The sequence below is a fragment of the Vanacampus margaritifer genome, chromosome 8 (assembly GCF_051991255.1).
Source record: "Vanacampus margaritifer isolate UIUO_Vmar chromosome 8, RoL_Vmar_1.0, whole genome shotgun sequence".
NCBI lineage: Eukaryota > Metazoa > Chordata > Actinopteri > Syngnathiformes > Syngnathidae > Vanacampus > Vanacampus margaritifer.
Window position 1 is genome coordinate 17,040,806 of NC_135439.1, and position 19,555 is coordinate 17,060,360.

At 40.5% G+C, this 19,555-nt stretch overlaps 1 protein-coding gene across 1 annotated transcript in view; it reads left to right on the plus strand.

Annotated features, from left to right (window-relative positions):
• Window positions 1-19,555, plus strand: part of cntn3b (contactin 3b) — a 58,014-nt gene that overhangs the window by 29,557 nt on the left and 8,902 nt on the right. Inside the window, exons 9-20 of the mRNA XM_077573326.1 lie at window positions 2,020-2,156; window positions 6,155-6,284; window positions 7,397-7,547; window positions 9,217-9,344; window positions 9,800-9,975; window positions 13,684-13,801; window positions 14,518-14,676; window positions 14,966-15,115; window positions 16,527-16,597; window positions 16,953-17,187; window positions 17,597-17,706; window positions 18,637-18,823. Of these exons, the coding sequence (XP_077429452.1) occupies window positions 2,020-2,156; window positions 6,155-6,284; window positions 7,397-7,547; window positions 9,217-9,344; window positions 9,800-9,975; window positions 13,684-13,801; window positions 14,518-14,676; window positions 14,966-15,115; window positions 16,527-16,597; window positions 16,953-17,187; window positions 17,597-17,706; window positions 18,637-18,823 (1,752 nt within the window). The remainder of the gene's footprint in view (window positions 1-2,019; window positions 2,157-6,154; window positions 6,285-7,396; window positions 7,548-9,216; window positions 9,345-9,799; window positions 9,976-13,683; window positions 13,802-14,517; window positions 14,677-14,965; window positions 15,116-16,526; window positions 16,598-16,952; window positions 17,188-17,596; window positions 17,707-18,636; window positions 18,824-19,555) is intronic.

Here is a 19,555-nt window from a genome sequence, read left to right on the forward strand (position 1 = left end):
CGGCCATTTTGTCACTTGCTGTTGAAAATGACATCACAGTTGCTAAGGTCTCAGGTAAACACCAATCACAACTCTGCTTCAGAAAACAGGTGAGCTGTGATGGGTCGTTGACTGTGCCCTGTGCAACTGTGATGTTATCTTCGGATGACAGCAAGTTGCAAAATGGCCGCGCCCTGAGATGGATTAAAAAGGCTGGATTTTGCTAACCTTGGTCTTCAAACTGAATTCTCGCAATATTTGTGAGTTCATAAACTCCCGAGAATACATCTTATACCGAGCCCGCTGATTTTCACCGATCCGTATACTTTTTGTACGGAGCAATCGCAAAGCGGTATTGTGTTGTGGGGCGGGATATGCGCCAGGAAGCGCCTACGCCGTGGGAAACAAACAAAACCTAACATGGACGAATGTACGCTGCAATTAATTCTGTTATCGCAGAATTACTCATGTTTCCTTGTTGAATGTTGAACAGTGGAGAGGCGCTTTGTGCATTTTTAGCTGCTAAAGATGTTCATGCTTTTTTTTCCCTACGACGAGAACGAAGACGACATTTTCATCCGTTGCCATGATTAGTCAAAACAAGAGTTAGGTAGGCGTGCACAAAATGCTGCATCGTCCAATCAGCTCGAAGTATAATACAGAATGTTCTGCCTTTCCCGAGCAAAGGACAGGGAGTCCTCAAGTTACGGACAAATTCTGTTCCTACGCTAGCGAATTTCGACTTAAGTCAGATTTCGTCATTAAAGTCGATATTTACATCAAAATTCTAGTACAGTAATTTAAAAAAAAAACATATTTGTGCGAGCCGGAAGATGCCGGACACCGCACGGACATTCATTGCTGACGGACGGTAAAGCGGAGCTAATAGAAACTTACACACGGAATTGTGACGTGCCTGATAGCGAGCCGACCTCCTGGATGGACACCCGTTACTTAAGGTAACAAAAACACAACTTTAAATAACTGTAAAATGGCGTGATTACTGTGAGAAATTAACATAAAAGAAGGTGCTACGGACGAGGCACGGGCGCCGTAAAGTCGATACGCTGTACGTCGCGTACGACATAACTCGAGGACTCCCTGTACCGTTGAGCAGTCCCAGATTGATATTGTGGAGAACTTCCTTGAATTATCAATCAGACTATTGCCAGGTTAGGATTTTGCTTCATAACTCATATTCCACAAATGTAATATTAATCAGAATTTCATGTTCAGACTAGTGAGGTCACAACTTATTGTCAAGAAATGTTTAAGGTTGACTTCCCCTGTAATATGTTATTTTTATCCTGAGTCTTTTGTTAAGAACATATCTTATGGAAATCCACAGTGGTTTAATGAAAATGAAATGTCCTACTGTCTTCCATAGAAGGACAAGAGACTAGACAAAATGTTGAGAGTTTGACTCTGATCTGTGTTGGGAAATTGTGTCTAGATTTTCCGCAACTTTTCTGTCTGTCAGAAAGTTTTGGGGTATTGTTTTAATGGTTTTTAAATGTCAGATGGCTCCAATGTTCCGTTCAAAGAATCTACTTGTTCATGAACGACTCTTGGTGTGTCCCAAAGTCATGCAGATGTGCAGAAGATAAAATAAACTGAGAACACCGTTTGAGCGTAACACTCCTTAGGTTATCCTTTTGTAATAAAAGTACTTGTATGTGTAAAATTTCTCCAATAAGCATTTTACGATTGGAAGCCCAATAAAAACAAATACTCTGTTGGCAAACAATAATTAACGTTTATCAAGTTTTAGAGCTATATTTCTCCCAACTGAATTACAGTGTTCGCCTTTGGATATATCATTACAGGTCTAGAAATAGTTTCTGTATTTTTTAGTGGCTTTAAATTTGTGTATCTTACAGACTTTACAAGCTGTAGTACAAGTGTTCCGCCTAAATTTATAGGCAACAAACAACTTAAATGTGTCTGCTTTTACAGCTTTTTGATGCTTGATGTCACTAATCCAGTGCCTTGATACTGTAAACACATGTTTGACAAGGTAATCCTCTCATTTATTTCAAGCTAAACCTCACTGGTTCCAGACAATGGCCGACACAGTTCTGTCCATCCACCAAAAGCTCTTCTGGGAGTGTAAGGCAAATGGAAAGCCAAAACCATCGTACAGCTGGCTGAAGAATGGAGAACAAGTGATGACAGAGGTAATACATCTGTTTGGGATTCTTATGCTAATATAATCACGGTTAAATGTATGCCAAATTGTGTTTTGCTTGATTGATTTTAACAGCTCAAGCATTGATTGTTTCCACTCCATTCCATCTCTTGCTTCATGTAAGTCATAAGATGGAGTTTTTATTTACAGCACAAGTTCAAAATGGCTGCCCCATGAGTTGGATAAAAACGGGTGGATTTTGAAGCATAACTCGCATTCTACAAACGCAATACAGTATTACGGTAATCAGAACGCTGTGTTTAGACTAGTGAGGCTGCATAGAGCATATTATTGTAAATACATTTTTGGGGGTTGGCTTCCCCTTTGAAAAAAAAAAGATTGTCAAACCCCTAAACATGTCACATTAGACCAGAAATGGGCAAACCCCGGCCCGCGGGCCAAATACGGCCCGTTATGCGTTTCAATCCGGCCCGCCGAACTTATCCAATAAGGCTAGAAAAAAATTCTAAATCTTTTTTTTTTTTTTTTCAGTGGCCGAGTGTTTAGAGTGTCCGCCCTGAGACTGGGAGGTCGTGGGTTCAATTCCCGGCCGGTTCATACCAAAGACTATAAAAATGGGACCGATTGCCACTCTGCTTGACACTCAGCATTAAGGGTTGGAATTGGGAGGTTAGATCACCACATGATTCCCGAGCGCGGCGCTGCTGCTGCTCACCGCTCCCTCAGGGGATGGGTCAAAAATGGGTGGGCCAGAGAAAATATGCAAAAAAAAAAATTCCCTTCACGTCCCTAATAGTGCTTTACCGCGGGTACCAAGGACAGCGATTAAGTTGCCGCTCTTAACACACACTTTTCATGGCGTTATTCCGCTTCTTTAATTACGAGGGCGCAGAAAATAAAATCGCTGGCGCGGTCTCACGTAAAGTGAAGGACTGCTGTGAGTGACGGGTGCAGCTGGAGAACGCGCTCACCAGCTGCAGCAGTACGAGCAGTGGATGACTGGTGTTGGGTTCCACTTCCCTCAGACTCCTGTGAAGATTATGTTTTACACCAGAGTCACTGCTGTGTAACTTCTACACACCCGAAAAATATGATCACTGGGTTGGGGTCTCACTGATAAGCTCGTTTACGCACAGAAATTGCTCTTTTACGCACAGAAAGGGGACAGAAAGATACGCAGGGCACATTCATAACAACGTTTGCAATTTATTAAAATAAACGGGAGAATGGCAGTAAGCTTAACTCAAGATAACTGATTCATGAAATACAATTCTTCCTGGATTTGGACATTTATAGCAGGAGACGGCAGGGTTTTGTGTTGAACACAGCAATAATGTCCTGATAGTCCAGAGAATCTGTCAATTCTTTTTTGAAAGAAAGCAGGGACAAAGAGTTCAGTCTATCAGTCAACATTGTGGCACTGTTGCGTGTTTTGATCCTTTTGACAGCTGAAGATAGTCTTTCTACATGTTGTCATGGGTGAGGTGAGGAGCACGCATGCAGGAGACTGTTGATATTGGTCCCCGGGGCGTGTGTCGAGCACTTCTATGAGCGTTTCCTCGTTGGCTTTTGGCTTCTTTTTGAGCTGCTGCACAAACACCGTGTGCTATGTGTCCCCCACGGAGATGGAAAAGTGGTCAGAGACGGAATGGATGTACGCGCTTTGTCCTCAGCGCGTGAAAGGCAGCAGCAGCTATCATGCAGCCGCATGTGTCATACGCACTGTGGGCCCGGGTTAAAAATGGGTGGGCCAATGGAAAAGAAATCTTTAACTTTACGCCTTGAATTGAAATCTATTAATAATAGATGCAGTCACCAGGTTTGACAGATCACAGTGTATGTGCTATTATAATCTATTTACATTTCTCCTCCCACTTTGCCAAATAGTGTGTAAATGCCGCATCTTGCATATTCACTGAGGCAAACGTACTACCTGGATTAGGGCTATTTTATAATAATAATAATAATACATTTCATTTAAAAACAGCACCTTTCAGAACACCCAAGGTCACTTTACAAAGCATAAAAACACAGCAAAAGTTGAGCTAAAACAATAAAAATGAAGCTATTGGAAAAGCTTTTTTAAATATGTGGAATTTGCACATTTGAAAAACGCAGTCCTAAGTGCACACTATAAGTAAATTGGGTTGTGCATTTATCTGTGTGTTTTTACTGTGCTATGAGGTCCAAATGCTCCTGGTCCGGCCCATCTGTCAAAATTTCAAACCCATTGTGGCCCGCAAGTCAAAAAGTTTGCCCACCCCTGCATTAGACTGTGGCATCAATCACTTTAACCTCAATCTCTCAACCTACAACAACCACAATTTACTTTCCAACATGCAGTTGTGTCTGAATGTTTAACTCTTTGACCACCAAAAACGTTTAATAACGTTTAGTAAAATCCTACGGAGGACCGCCAAAGACGTCAAAAGACGTTCACTATGTTTTTTTTTTAAAATTTTTTGGGGGAAACGGGTGGAGGAAAGCCTTGGCCAGCTGTGCTGAAAGTATCAAGCAGATCTAGTTAGTACAATGACTATTTTTGGCCCCTAGATGGCAGCGATGACTCTCTTTGGACAAGATCGGGTAGGCGTCAGTAGTAGAAGACGGGAGGCGGAGCTAGAGTGTTGAGGGGAGAATGTCTGAGGAAGCGAAAATGGTGACCGGTGGCAAGCAGCTCACGCTTGAGCATTTTTTTCAAAGACGAAAAGCATCGACCAATGCTAAAGAGCACATTGATGACGACGATGATGATGATGGTGACTCCGAGGTTGACGCCGAAGTTGGAAGCGTTGACGCGGCGGCTATGATCACGTCATAAAGCCTCACCGGCTAGCGATGCTAACGCCGGAAAACGCGGAGCACAACCGAGCACTTCTGCACAGGCGGACGATCAATCGGATGACGAAGAGTACCCCGAGTCCAATGCATATTCATCGGAGGAGTGGGTACAGTCTGATCACGGAGAAGACACTGGTTCTGGACTACGATGCCACCATGAATGGAGTGGATAAGATGGATCAGAACATCTCTTACCACCCGGTATAGGAACTGAAGGACATGAGGAAGCCAGACATAACACCACCGTAACGTCACCGTATCATGATCCTGATAGTAGACTTGATGGCAACATGGCCAAACACACACTGCAGTATATACTTGCTATTCCCCGGAAAAAAAGGCCGGCAAGAAAGTGTAGCGTCTGCACGCGAAGGGGCAATCGCAGTGAAACTAATCTGTTTTGCAAATCCTGCTGCATCCCCTTGCACGCAGGGGAGTGTTACAAAAAGAAAAACTGTATTTGAAACATCCACACAATTGTAAATATTACCACGGTTGCACACATTTGTAAATAGTTTCCCAAATTGTTTTGTCAAATTGTTACACTGTTGAATGTAAATAAACGTATTTTGCTATCAAAAAACACTTTTTCATTGTTGGTGGTAGTATTTTACAGAAGTAAAGCACTGTTTAGGTGTTTGTGGCATCATTCATGGAGAAAAAAAAAGGTGTCAAATTCACTAGAGTGCATGAAATAATATCGTTTCACAAAAAGCTTGATTTCTCCGTATTTTGTTTCAAAACAGAGCATTTGGGTGAAACTAACCATTTTCTATTGTTGATTACTGAAAAACGGAATAAGGTAGAAACAAACTTTTTTTTTCTGATGAAAGATGAGTCTTTCATTTGGTAGTATGTGTTTCCATAGTCCAAACACAAAATGTTCTGTGGACCTTGAAAGATCAGTCAAAATGCTTAAATCGGCTGGCACCCACGGCATCCCTTTTCTGAAAACGTCTGGCAGTCAAAGAGTTAATCAATACAGGGGAGTCATTTTTGTGATCGTGTTCTGATGCGTTCCAATAGGAGCATATGTGGAATGCCACAGGGCTGCTTAGGCCTTTATTTTTTCCTTTCCCACTGACTCCCTCCCCTCATGGTGCATCAGTAATTGCTTTTGTGCCTCCAGACATAAAAGACTGGCATTACAATGGATATGCTCAACTGTTTGTTTTTCCTCTGCAGGGCCGGATACAAATCGAAAATGGGGCCCTGTCCATAGCTGCGTTAAACCTGTCGGATTCTGGAATGTATCAGTGTGTAGCTGAAAACAAACATGGCACTATTTATTCCTCTGCCCAACTAATAGTGTTAGGTAAGATTGCCCTCCTTCCTTGTGCTTTTATGCTGCTTATCTGTCTGTGTGTTTGATCATCTTCTGAGATAAAAAAACAGCAGGCAGCCACATCTCTCCCCTGCAATCAGTCTGCCGACTCATTTTATGGACAGTGCCAGCTAAACATGAATCCATAAGAGTGTTTCATCATATTGATTTGGATACTACAAGAAACACATGCATATCGATGACGTAATGGTTTATTTACAAGCTTGGATGACTTTCATCTGACTGAGTAGCACTATTCTGGCTTGGGGTCAGGATATTTCACCTTATATATATTTTTTTCCTGGATTGGAAACGACACAAGAGGCATCAGTATCACTGCGGAAAAAAATATTTCTCAGTTTTTATATAAATTTGAACTAAACTAAACAAAAATTATTCATACCCTTTCAAAAATGTATACAAAAGCCTTTATTGGCTATTACAGCACATCAAACCCATTCTATAGTTGTTGATCAGCATTCATCTTTAGCGATGAACTCCTTCTCTTTCAAGTTGGAGGGTTCTTGTCATTACCCTGATCTTTAGTTCCCTCAACAGATTCTCAACTGAATTCAAGTCTGGACTGTCTGGGCCACTGCAAAATGTTAATAATTTTGTCTGCGAACCATTTCTTAACCACTTTGGCTATGTGTTTTGGGATTTTGTCATGCTAAACCGGTGATACTCTATGCACGGCTCGCGGGCCACGAGCAGCTTGTTCTGGCAAGTTCTAAGCATGGGCTGATGACAGTTTTGACAATTTTAACAGTCTTGACAATTAACTTTTTTTTCTCCTTAAGGGAGCGTGCACGAGGAGGAGCAGAGGGAATAAGGGAATGGGGGGTTAAAAGTAAAAATAGATACACCTGGCTCGTTTTGGCAGTTTGCATTGTCCTAAAAAAACAACAACAAAAAAACTGTGTGCATGTGTTGGTGCCAATGTGAGTACATAGGAGTAGCTGGGGTCTGTTCTAAAAAGAGCTTACCATTAATGGGACACTGTGACTTGCTAAGAAGAATTAAACCAACCAACCATTTGGTTCATGTTGTCCTTTCCTTTTTTTTTTAAACACTCACTTTTTCCTCTCTTCACTCCCACTCAGCATCACCTCCCAGTTTCTCCAAAAGTCCATTAAAGGCCCTGCTAAAAGCTCGGTTAGGTAGTGAAGTCACTCTTGAATGCAAGCCCCAAGCCTCACCCCCAGCAATTAGCCTGTGGAAAAAGGACAATGAGATGCTGCAGAGAAATGAAAGGTAGGTTACCAGCACATCTTTCTTGCACATTTCATTCACAATCATTGTGAGCAGACATGTTTGAGTAGTATATTTGGAACTTGTGTAGATGCATAAGCAAGGTGTTAATGAGGACAAATGGAAAGTTAATGAGGACTGAGGAAGCGAGAGCAAAGCGTCCTTCTGGGAAAATTGCCCATTGCTAATACTTAACGACAGCACGTGACACTCATTTGAAAAGTGCTTGGTATGTGCGATGGGTATTCAGTCATATCTGCACTCGCTGCCTAAAATAGTCAACAAGATAAGCAAATTGAGATGGCGCAAAAGATACATGCTATCTGCTTGTAAATTAGAGTACATATTAAAAGTTAGACTGAAGCTATTGCACCTGTAATTAGATACGTAAGTGTTTTCTGCTTTATCGTGACATGCAAATAGAGTTTGCGATATATAATCACAGTGATAGCAGAGGCAAAGGCCTTGTTGCAGATAATAGTAGCAGCATCTTGGCAGATTATAAACTCCATGCAGAAACTCGACACCATAAAGTGGGGCCGGATTTATTCTGTTGTTGGTCTGTCTGATTGTTTATTGTGAACAGAAAAAGCTCAATTTGATCAACTAAAAGAATGTCACACAGGAGTGAAGAGTCACTCAGTGCAGACAAATAACAAACAAGCCTGAACAGAAACATGAAATTATATCATACATAATTGAATATGCAAATGTTCCTTTTGATTACAAGGGCAACTTTTAGAAAGAGAATTCAAACGCACACTTGCACAGACAAGGGAAGAACTGAGTCTGAAATACCCGAATACACTGTGCTATTTCCATTGAAGAGAGGAAATGTTTACAATTGAATTGCTCCCATGCTACTTAATGAAATGGAAGACTAATAAATAATGTTAAATCATGTTAACAAATCATCTTGTAAGACAACATTGATGCTCCTTTGTTGGTTCCTTTGGATGGTGATGTTGAAAATTGGTACAATCTCCAAGATGACTGACATTTAGCACACTACAAGAACTATGTCCAATCTTCTAAGATACATCGCAATAATGTGTGCAGGCACACGATGGGAAACATTTTCCAAAAGGAAAGGTTATTGCACTGCGGGGGGGAAAGCAGCATTTGGACCACAAGCAGCGTGTCTGAATAGGATAAACAACAATGTTGACTCAATAGATACTTCAGTGCCTTTTAAAACATCAGTCTGAAACAACCATACACACACAAAAAAAAAGCAGTCGGCAATCCATCATACATCCTCGTTGTTTCTGACAGCACATACATCTGACTTAAACCAAAAGATAAATTGGTATATAGTAAGCAAAACCTGGTTTGTTACACTGGATGGAGCTCCAAAAACAATGCCCTACCATATATATATATATATATAACCGGAAACACATTTAAAGTAAAAAAGATGTGAGTGCATTGAACCAAACAAATCTAATCATTTCACTTTAAAATTCATAGAAATAAGTACCAAATCGTATTTTATTGGGAAGATATATCTTAGATGGAAAAAGGACATTTACTGTACTAACAAGTTCATTCAAATGTATGTAAAATTGCAACAAGTCATTGCATCATACCCTGTTGAACGTAACCGTACCATATCGAATCGAACCGAATAATTCCATTCCAGTTGACTGTCTGACTGTTCTTTGCTCTACAGAATTACACTTTTTTCCACCGGAACATTAAAGATTACCAATGTAACCAGAAGTGATGCAGCCAGCTATACGTGCATTGCTAAGAACCAGTTTGGGTCAGCAAGCACCACTGCAAGGTTGCTTGTTACCGGTGAGTCTTCTTGAAAGAATCACCCCAGACTGACCCTTGGCTATTTATCCCTCGCCTGTCAAGCTATGAATTTCAACACTGCACTTATGTGTACTGTGATACTGGTGTCTGATTCCCATTGATAGTCTATAGTTTGCACATCATTTTGATATTTTTTTTATACATAGTGACAGAGCTATGCTATGTCACAGAATGTAATTGTTGGATAGTTTCGAAATTTTCCCTATAACCAACAACATAAAAGTCATGTCAAATCTGATCTGACCACTAACTTCCAAGTGCATTCTGAAAAGCATTGTGCACTTTGGAGATATTCTTAAACAGCCAACAGGCTGAGAATTTAAACTCTTGTATAACTTTAGTTCTAAGATTCCTTTTGTAGGCGTCACGGCAGTCTTAAAGGTTACCCACAGCATAGATAACACATTTTCAATGTCATCTGTTTCCCTGCTCAGAGCCAACCAGAATCACTGTGAGGCCCACAAACATTGAGATTATTGTTGGCGAGAGCATCGTGTTGCCGTGCCAGATTGCCTACGATCCAGCGCTGGATGTTTCTTTCTCATGGGGATTTAATGGCCAGCTCATCGACTTCCAGCAAGACAGCGATCATTTTGAGAGAGTGGGCGGGGTGAGTCAGCCCAAGCATTAAACTCAGATACTGTCAGGGTATTCCGGGATTAATTGGTACATACAGTGGAGCGAGCAAGGGGTATGCTCAGCAGCCCCATAGAGGGTTACTAAGATGTGAATAATACTCCAGCAACAGCAGTTACTGAATGAAGTTTCCATGTGTAGTTTCCATGTTTTATAAAAGCCTCAATAAATAGAAATAGAACAATAAGGTGTAAAACTGCGACTGTTCATTTTCCTTCCTCAATATCAATCACACAGTGTACTTTCCATCCTTACACATACGGTATTCCGTTAACTGTTAAAAATATTATCTAATCTTCTTCCTTTCCAATAATTGCGGGAATGCTACATATGTTGTTTCTAATCTTTATTATATTATTATTATTATTATATTCTCCTCACTTTTTTGCCATAAAACAACTCCCACACAATACTTCCGATTTACACCGTTCAAATTTCAATCTGCTTCAAAAATTCACGCCATTTTGGGAATATATCGTCTGATTCCACATTATTTACAGTATTGGCACAGTTTAATGTTAAATATCAACTTTTCCCCATTCATTTTCATTGCGACTGACGTAACTTTTTCTAAGTCCTACTTTCCACGCCCACTTCCATACATACAACTTGTCATCATTACTAAATCTCTGATACTGCTCAGTGGTGCAGTTAGTAAAGTACATTGGCCTGTAACCAGGAGGTTGCGTGTTTGAATCCGACCTCTGACTGTACGTTGCATATATATCCATGGCCATTATGCTAGGGGTTATATATTTATACCAACTGACTATCATGTCAGGAAATTATAATTTCACTGAAATTATTAAACGCACGTGTCCCCCTTCAGCAGTAACAGCTTTCAGCATCAGATGACACTTTTCATTATAAATATGCCATTAGCCATGTTTATGATCAAGGCAAGTTAGGTCAGTGGCTAGAGCAATTGCTTGTGACCTCAGAGGACCTGGGTTCAAATCTCACTTGGACCACATTTTAGTACATTCGATGGTTTGATACCAACAGACTCAGATCAGGAAAAGGATTATAATTTCACTGAAATGATGAAATGCATGTTGGCTTTCAGTATCAGATGACACTTTTCAAAAATAAATACGCCATTAGCCATGAATTAGAACATGGCAAGTTAGCTCAGTGCTTAGAGCAATTACCTCCCCACAGGAGAACCAGATTGCCGTTCAAGTTTCTTTTTATTCATTTGTAATTTAACTGCAATTAAAAACGTGTAATTTTCACATAATTTATCTTTCAATTTTCTTCATTAGCATTTAGCTTAGCATTCAGCTATACGCATTTAGCTTCCAGGATTCCCCACGCAATTTCTACCGAAATTGCATTTAGTCTTGTTGAATTTGCATTTCTATTTAGAGCTTCAAAAGGGTTTCAGTAATGATCTTGCTGGCAATTTACAGTCCGATATGTTCAAAAGCTCATTTGACATCCTCTGGCATGAAAATAATACATGATAAATCATAAATCATTATTAGATAGCTGTTCCTTTCGAGAAAGGGCACGGTAAAATTACTTAGAACACTTTGTTTATGTAAAACTGGCATTTTCAGTACAGTATATGTTGGGTTCAAATAAAATCAAAATTACCATATGCTATACTACAAAGTTTTGTGGGATAGCCAAGATCATCTCTTTGTGAATTTCAGTGACAATTATTATTGACATGGAATTTGGCTTGAAACTGTAATGAGCTATACTTTTCATAGATTCATGTTGCTCCTGTCCAGAGAAATTGCCAGACCCTGGCTCAACAGCTTCTGGTGAATTAATTTACATAATTATAGCAAATCTGTCTCACTTGCTTTCTGCCAAGGCAGAGATGCCTTGCTTTCAGTAGCTCTCCACTAGCTCTCAGCTTGGCCAGGTGGCTACTGACATTAGAGATGAAATCAGACACAGACATGTGTGAGGCTTAAACAGATGAGATGAAAAAGAGGTGCAAATAGAGAGGTAAATTGAGCCCACTGCTATTCTCCTCGGCTCTATGAGGTGACGATCTATGGGTTATCTTGCCAGTTCTTCAAGAGTGGATGCATCTCTGATGGATCCCCACTGGGGGTGGTGACGTCTAATATGAATAGTCAGATCCCATACCGGGCTCACCCCAAGTGACCCCCTTCCAAAGCAATAAGCTTGTTTTTCCCCCCCAGACTGACATGCTACTGCAAGATGGTGCATTAAAATGAGGACAGAATAAGTGTAAAAACTTTTGTGTCATAAAAAGCAATCGAAAGAGATGTCATTTTTTTCATGCATTGTATGTTTTTTACAGTCACCATAACAAATACTTTTGAAATTATTCAATTAAAAAATCTGAATCAGATTTATTGGCGAAGTATGCAAAAACACACCAGTGACATGTCATCACAGGCACAACTAATCCAGGAAACATGAAAAGTAACAGTAATCAACACAGGAAGACAAAACGGGAAGCCTGGCGGTTCGCTATTTGGCGTCTTGACTCATTCCGATACCGATTCCGATACCCAGGTTTGCAGTATCAGCCGATACCATACCGGTACCGAAGTTTTTTTTTTTCTCAACATGAAAAAGCTCTCCTGCCATTGGTTCAGAGCATTCAAGGGCCAATAGGATATCTTAGCTCAGCACGCAGTGAATATGTCACACATCAATGAATGTCGTGCATAAGCAAGACTCAAGATGCTGCATCCAAATTCCTATATTAGTGTCAGAATTAATGGTATCGGCATGTTACTTGTTAGTACTCACCGATACCAATACCGTTTCAATGCAGTATCGGCGAGGCCTCTGCCGATACCAGTATCGGTATCGGAACAACACTAAAAATTATATCGATATATTTTTAAATGGGTATACGGAATTATAGACTATTTCCTATACATAGTTCAAATTTGGGCTGTGATCTTTGCTCTGCTGAGCTGCGCTTGGGTCTTTCTTTGAAATAATTTCCCTTTGTTTTTGTTTTTTTTTTGGAGGGGGGGCTGAATTTTATGTAGCAAAAGTACTAGTGGTATCTGAAATTCGTATTGGTATCGTGACTTCTCAAGAGTTGAGTACTCGTACTGCATCAGTCTGGCAAAAAGTGTTATTGAACATCCCTACTTAGATGTTTACATATTTTACAAGAAACAAAAAAAAGGGAAATAGTCTTCAAAAACCATTACTAAAAATAGGGCAAGACATATACACTATAGTACATGCTGAGTACAAATATTTTCATTGCCTGAATAAACAAGTTTGCTTGCATATTAACGAACTTGAGGTTTTAGTCTGTTATTCTTTGTAGCCAGTAAATGCATGCAGCAGATGTAGAATTATGGTTGCTTCTTCCACTGCACTCTTATCTTGCTAGTGCTTATGCAATTACAAGCTAATTAGGACTAGCTTACCAATTAACTAGACTGTGTTTGTTTTCTATTTCCTGTGTGGAGCTTGTAGCTGTTTGTGGAGATGAGAAGCTGCATGGTGGGATAAAGCCTGAAGGCTAGCCAATAGCTTTATGTGTGCTGGCTACATCTGCCATGTCTGCTGTTGTTGTTTGAAAAGATGAAAACATTGGTGGTCTCCAGAGAATATGATTGTGCAAAATGTCATAAATGTTAAAACATTCCCTATCCAAAAATGGAATGATGAAATAAAACATAATCTCTTTCTTAACACATGTTCAATATTCATACTCCTTTTCTAGAGTATATCAGGGGATCTGATGATTCGTAACATTCAACTGAACCATGGTGGGAAGTACGTCTGCGTTATTGACACCGAGGTTGAGAGTCTGTCCACTTCTGCCATTCTGGTTGTTAGAGGTATGTAAAATGGTTTTATACTATATACTGCATTATACACAAAAATAAAATAAAAACATCAATAGAGAAATCAAGGATGTTAGGTGGGAAATCCCTGACGCTTGCTTGGATATGAGTATACAGGGAAGTGTTTTTTTTTTTCATGGATGCTGCTGAAATAGAAAAACAAACAAACATAGGCGTGCCTGCATGTATGACTTTAGGCTCAGCTGAGGTTGCCTCATTGGTATGTGCTCTGTGTACAACGCTCGCGTGCAAGGCTATCTCTAGTGATTTACATTGGTATTCATGCCCTTAACAAACGGTAATAGCTGTCCCAGGTGCTTTGAGGAGGTAATGTTTATCATGAAAAATTAGTCTAATTGGTTCATTTACACATGAGCGCAATATCACGGAAAACATTTGAATAATGGAGCAGCACATCAAACAACAACTGCACTGTCACACCAGAGAGTATGACGAGCACCCGCACACTGTGCTCCTTATTTTGGCCTCTTAACTCATCCACTTTCTAATAAATGATCCTCATTCAATATCTCTTTTCATTCCTGGTAAATCCATTTAGTCCAAGCACATCATGCATGAGAAGTCCCTTCATGCACACATCAAGGACAGAGATGCTAATTAGACATGGCATGGTGGCCTTGATGAGTTTGATGGGAGGACTCCTTGGAATGAGAGGGGAGCTCACCCTGTTCGTTGTCTCATTGATTTAGGTCCACCGGGCCCTCCAGACAAAGTGACAGTGGAGGAAATCACAGACAGCACGGCACAGCTTTCCTGGACTCCTGGAAGGGACAATGGCAGCCCCATCACCGGTTACATCATCCAGGGTCGGACGCCGTTTACTGTGGGCTGGCAGGCCGTTGAGACAGGTATCTTCAAACATCATCCACTTTCATGCTGGATTTATCAAGGACCTTTTATTGATGAAAATCACTGTAAAGTGAAATTAAATGTCTTCTAAATTTGGCACACCACAGAGAAGACTGCTAACAACCCATCCAAATTCTATTAATTGAAAAAAATCAAGTACTGTACTGCAACATCCTGTGATTTGCAACTTTTCAGTAATTATCATCAAACATGTGACAAACAAATTTATGAATTTCATTTACATGGTCTTCAACTTATCAATTTATCTTCTTCATTTTTGAATTGCAGTGCCTGAAGTGGTAAATGGCAACACTCTGACTGCGACAGTGGTGGGGCTAAACGCTTGGGTGGAATATGAGTTCAGAGTAGTGGCACGCAATAATGTGGGCCTTGGAGAGCCCAGTCCAGCCTCAGCCAAAACCAGGACAGAAGACACCAGTAAGTGAAAACAATCACAACTGCCTAACGCTGACCTGCTTCACTAAGCAAAAATCACTCATTCCTGTATTATTGTTCCAAAAAGTATTGTTTGAATAACTGTATTTCACGTGAACAACCACAATGAATCATATGTTCATTAATTGTACAAAAACAAAGCACCGTCATTTTTAGCAAGATATTTTTCCAGTAACATATGACTGTGCATTCTTGAGCTTCATGTGCTTTAGCCTGAAGCAAAAAAAGATTTTTTTTTTTTTACATAAATAAACTCTCTACTGAACAATGTTTAGAACATTTTATTTTCATACACATTTACAATTGCCTTACTGATCTGAATGAAATACAGTATCACAGTAACACATTCATTTGAACGGCAGCAAAACAGAACGTTATGGCGGGGCATTGCCCACCCAAAGAGACTCCTGATAACTTCATATATGCCAGGTTAGTTGTTTCTGCCGAGTGCTACTAACCACACCGGCACACCACTAATTATCTTTTGACAACTGGCAAGCAAAAGTCATGGAAAATGCACACACAAAATTAAAAAAGAGATGTGAAAATCGCGGATACATTTTTGGATCTGAAAAACACGTGAAAATCAAGAAAATGTTTGTGGATTTGAAAAACAAATGTGAAAATCAAGAAAATGTTTGTGGATTTGAAAAACACGTGAAAATCAAAAAAATGTTTGTGGTCCTGAAAAACCTGTGAACATGGCGAACATGTTTGTGGATTTAGAAAACACGTGAAAATCATGGGATATATTTGTAGATCTCAAAAACACGTGAAAATCACAAATTTATTTGTGTGAATATTTTTGAGACAAATCTCTTCGCGTAACAGACGGCATTTTTCTTGCTCATTAAGTCAGCAAACTCCCATTGAAATGAACAAAGTCGTTTACGCACCGGATACGTCATTATGATCACGTGACTAGGATAATGGCGTTCACCACGGTATGTTCTTATTTTGATATTTAATCGATTTAAAAGAAAAATCCGGGAATAAGATGCCAGAGATATTTGCACTTTTATTCTTTATACACAATGCCTAATCCAATACTGGGAAATGAGTTACAAGTCTTGTATTGCTTCAATGTATCTCGGTTCGGCTCGCCTAAACAGTATCATATAAATAAAAAAAACGCCGGTCCGCAAATTATAATTTGAGTGTTAATTTGCCACGCCCACTCAAGTAAATGACCGAAATACCTTCCATATATATGAACATTCTTCATCTACGTGTGCTGAGTATGCATGGTGACTCTTGAATCTTCACATGGTGTGAGGGATGTGCGAGGTATAAAATCAAAGTGTCTGCTGGCTGTTCTGTGTACAGTTGAGGAGTGCGTTGTATTTTGGGAACTGTGTTCTAATTGCTCCCTTCTGGGCTTCCCCGCTTTCAGTTCCTGATACAGCTCCCACTGATGTCGGAGGTGGAGGCGGCACAAAATCTGAATTAGTGATAACTTGGGAGGTAAGTCATCTGTCACATTTGACTGTTCTTGCTATCGCTGAATAATAGCTTTGCTTAATTGTGCAGATTGAGCTGTACAATTTTATGGCCCGTCAGTGTGAGACAGCCCTTCCCATAAGCCTCCAAGTGCCACTTCTCCTTCCAAATGGAGGGACAGAGAGCATTTGTTGCTTTTGAGGGGCTACAATTACATATAGCTATAGAGAGAAATGCAAGTGTCATTGTTAAGTGTTCTCGGTAGTATTTCCAAAGAAGTGACTTGTGTATTCTTTGAAACACAGCACAGAGATGGGTCTGCCTGTTTCTCTGTCTGTATGCATTTTAATATCACTGTAGTTTTGTGTTTTGCTCCCAGCCTGTGTCCGAGGAAATGCAGAATGGTGATGGGTCCGGCTATATCATCGCCCTCAGGCCCATGGGCACGGTTACTTGGACGCGAGCCATCATCTCCACGCCCGGCGTTGCACGTTATGTCTTCCACAACGACACCATCCCGCCGTTCTCTCCTTTTGATGTGAAAGTGGGAGCTTTCAACAATCGAGGGGAGGGGCCCTTCAGCTCTATCGCCACTGTGTATTCAGCAGAGGATGGTACAGTATCCACCAACAGCCAATCAGTAAAGAGAGATGCTGAAAGATGTGCTATCTCCTTCCAACTTGACCTTGAATACTAGTGCTCAGATGATTTTTACACCGCTGTTGTATTCTTACCCACTCGAGCTTGGAATGTCAATGTCCTTGTATTAGTTATCATTCTGCTAGATTATGGGAAATCCTAGCAGACACTTACCACAGTGTGCTGTCAGGGAGTTATAGTGTTAATTGAATTTGCAGGGCAGCAGTATTCCCTTACGCCAGTTACAGATCCCATTAAAAGAGCAGGGGAAATAGCTTTTCTGTGAAACTACAGGTCTGTTCTGTGCTCTCTACTGTACTTATTGCTGGTAGTCTGCGAGATGCTGAGCCGCACACATTCTCACTATGTGCTCTATTTGTACAGTCCCCAGTGTAGCCCCTAAGAGGGTTATACCTCGGATTGTGTCTGCAACACAAATTGAAGTGATCTGGGAACCTGTTCAAGCCATTCCTGAAAGAGTGCTTGGATATGAGGTATGCTAGAACTTGCGACAAAATCAGTATTCTAGTCCAATAATGTGAATATTGAGGTGTTTGTTGTGGCTTGTTACCAGTTTAAACCATGCTTTGTTTATTTGTTTAATAACACAAATACCCACCTCCATTATTTTTCCACCTTCATAACTTCATTACTAACGATTTAAAAACCCATGCAAACAACTGAAATTCCTCAACTTTTCAAGAATGCAGATAAAACAGCTATTTCTTCCTTTGCCTAATGTTCCTTGAATATTTCTCACATTTTGCCCTGGTCGCAAATATCTCCTATTGCCAGATCACTGAGCAAATTGTCTTTATAGAACTGAGCTATTTTCTAGCTCTGAAACATATTTCAATCCTGAATCTTAATGTACCACCAACAGCGGGTAGCCAAAGATTTGAACTGCACATGTGTGATATTCATCGCTTAATTAGAACAGCTTAGAATTGCAATGTAGTTTAATTACTTATTACCGTACTTCCCACACAATTACTATAAACTGCATCGCAGCAATGATCACAGAGATTTCATAGAGTTGAAGGCATCCCTAAGGAGGACTTTACATCTCAATTTTGCTATTAGTTGACTGTGATTATTATGTTACTTAATACAAATGTGAATTGTCTTAAACAAGCAATTTATTTTTCCAATCTTTCAGAAGCCTACACTCATTTATGTCACTGCACAGTGAAATACTATATTTCATATTTTTAATATAATTTTGATCGACTTAGAGCTGACAAAAACTAAATTCCACCATCTCAAGACAAGATCTATTTTTAATGAAAATAAGTAGGAAGTGACCTTGTGGCCTTGTGGCCTTCTTCCCAGTTTGTGCACACAAGTGAGGTTTTCAAAGCAGAATATTAATTTCCGTAATTCATCAAAACACAACGGACTTGCCCCTTTTGCACCCTTTACAGGTCATGTACTGGGAGGACGACACCAAGCCTGACACTGTTGGCAAAGTACGCATATCAGGAAACGACACCGTTGTTAACATCACGAGGCTGATTGCGAATACAGCATACTATCTTGCAGTGTCTGCCTGCAATACGGCTGGCCCCGGGCCGCAGTCAGTGCCTATCAACATTACGACAAAGAAACCACGTAAGTAAACGCTTTTGGAGATAATGGATTATTTAATTCCTTAATAGTTCTCTTTTGTAGGCCCTTTCACTCCAATTTATGTCATTATAATAGGCACCTTATTTGTTGGTTGATGGTCCAAGAGGACAGGTAGCATTAAAGGAAAACTTGCCACCTGCTCAGGAAACTTCCTGTAATATCTTCAGGTTCCTACAGAAGAAAAAAAAAAAAGAGTCCATCTTTCGATGCCTGATTTTTTTATTTTTTTTATTTTGCTTTATCTTCCATCAAGAAACATCCTACCAAATTTGAATCATCTATCCAAATGTGTTTTCTATCATTATCAATTGCACTGAAAATTACCATAAAATCCTGTGAATAATAATACGCACTCGCAAACCCGTCCGTCCGTCCGTCTTCTTCCGCTTATCCGGGGTCGGGTCGCGGGGCAGCAGCTTTAGCAGGGAAGCCCAGACTTCCCTCTCCCCAGCCACTCAACCAGCTCATCCGACGGGACCCCAAGGCGTTCCCAGGACAGCCGAGAGACATAGTCTCTCCAGCGTGTCCTGGGTCGTCCCCGGGGCCTCCTGCCGGTAGGACATGCCCGGAACACCTCCCCAGGGAGGCGTCCAGGAGGCATCCGAACCAGATGCCCGAGCCACCTCAACTGGTTCCTCTCAACGTGGAGGAGCAGCGACTCGACGCTGAGTCCCTCTCGGATGACCGAGCTTCTCACCCTATCTATAAGGGAGA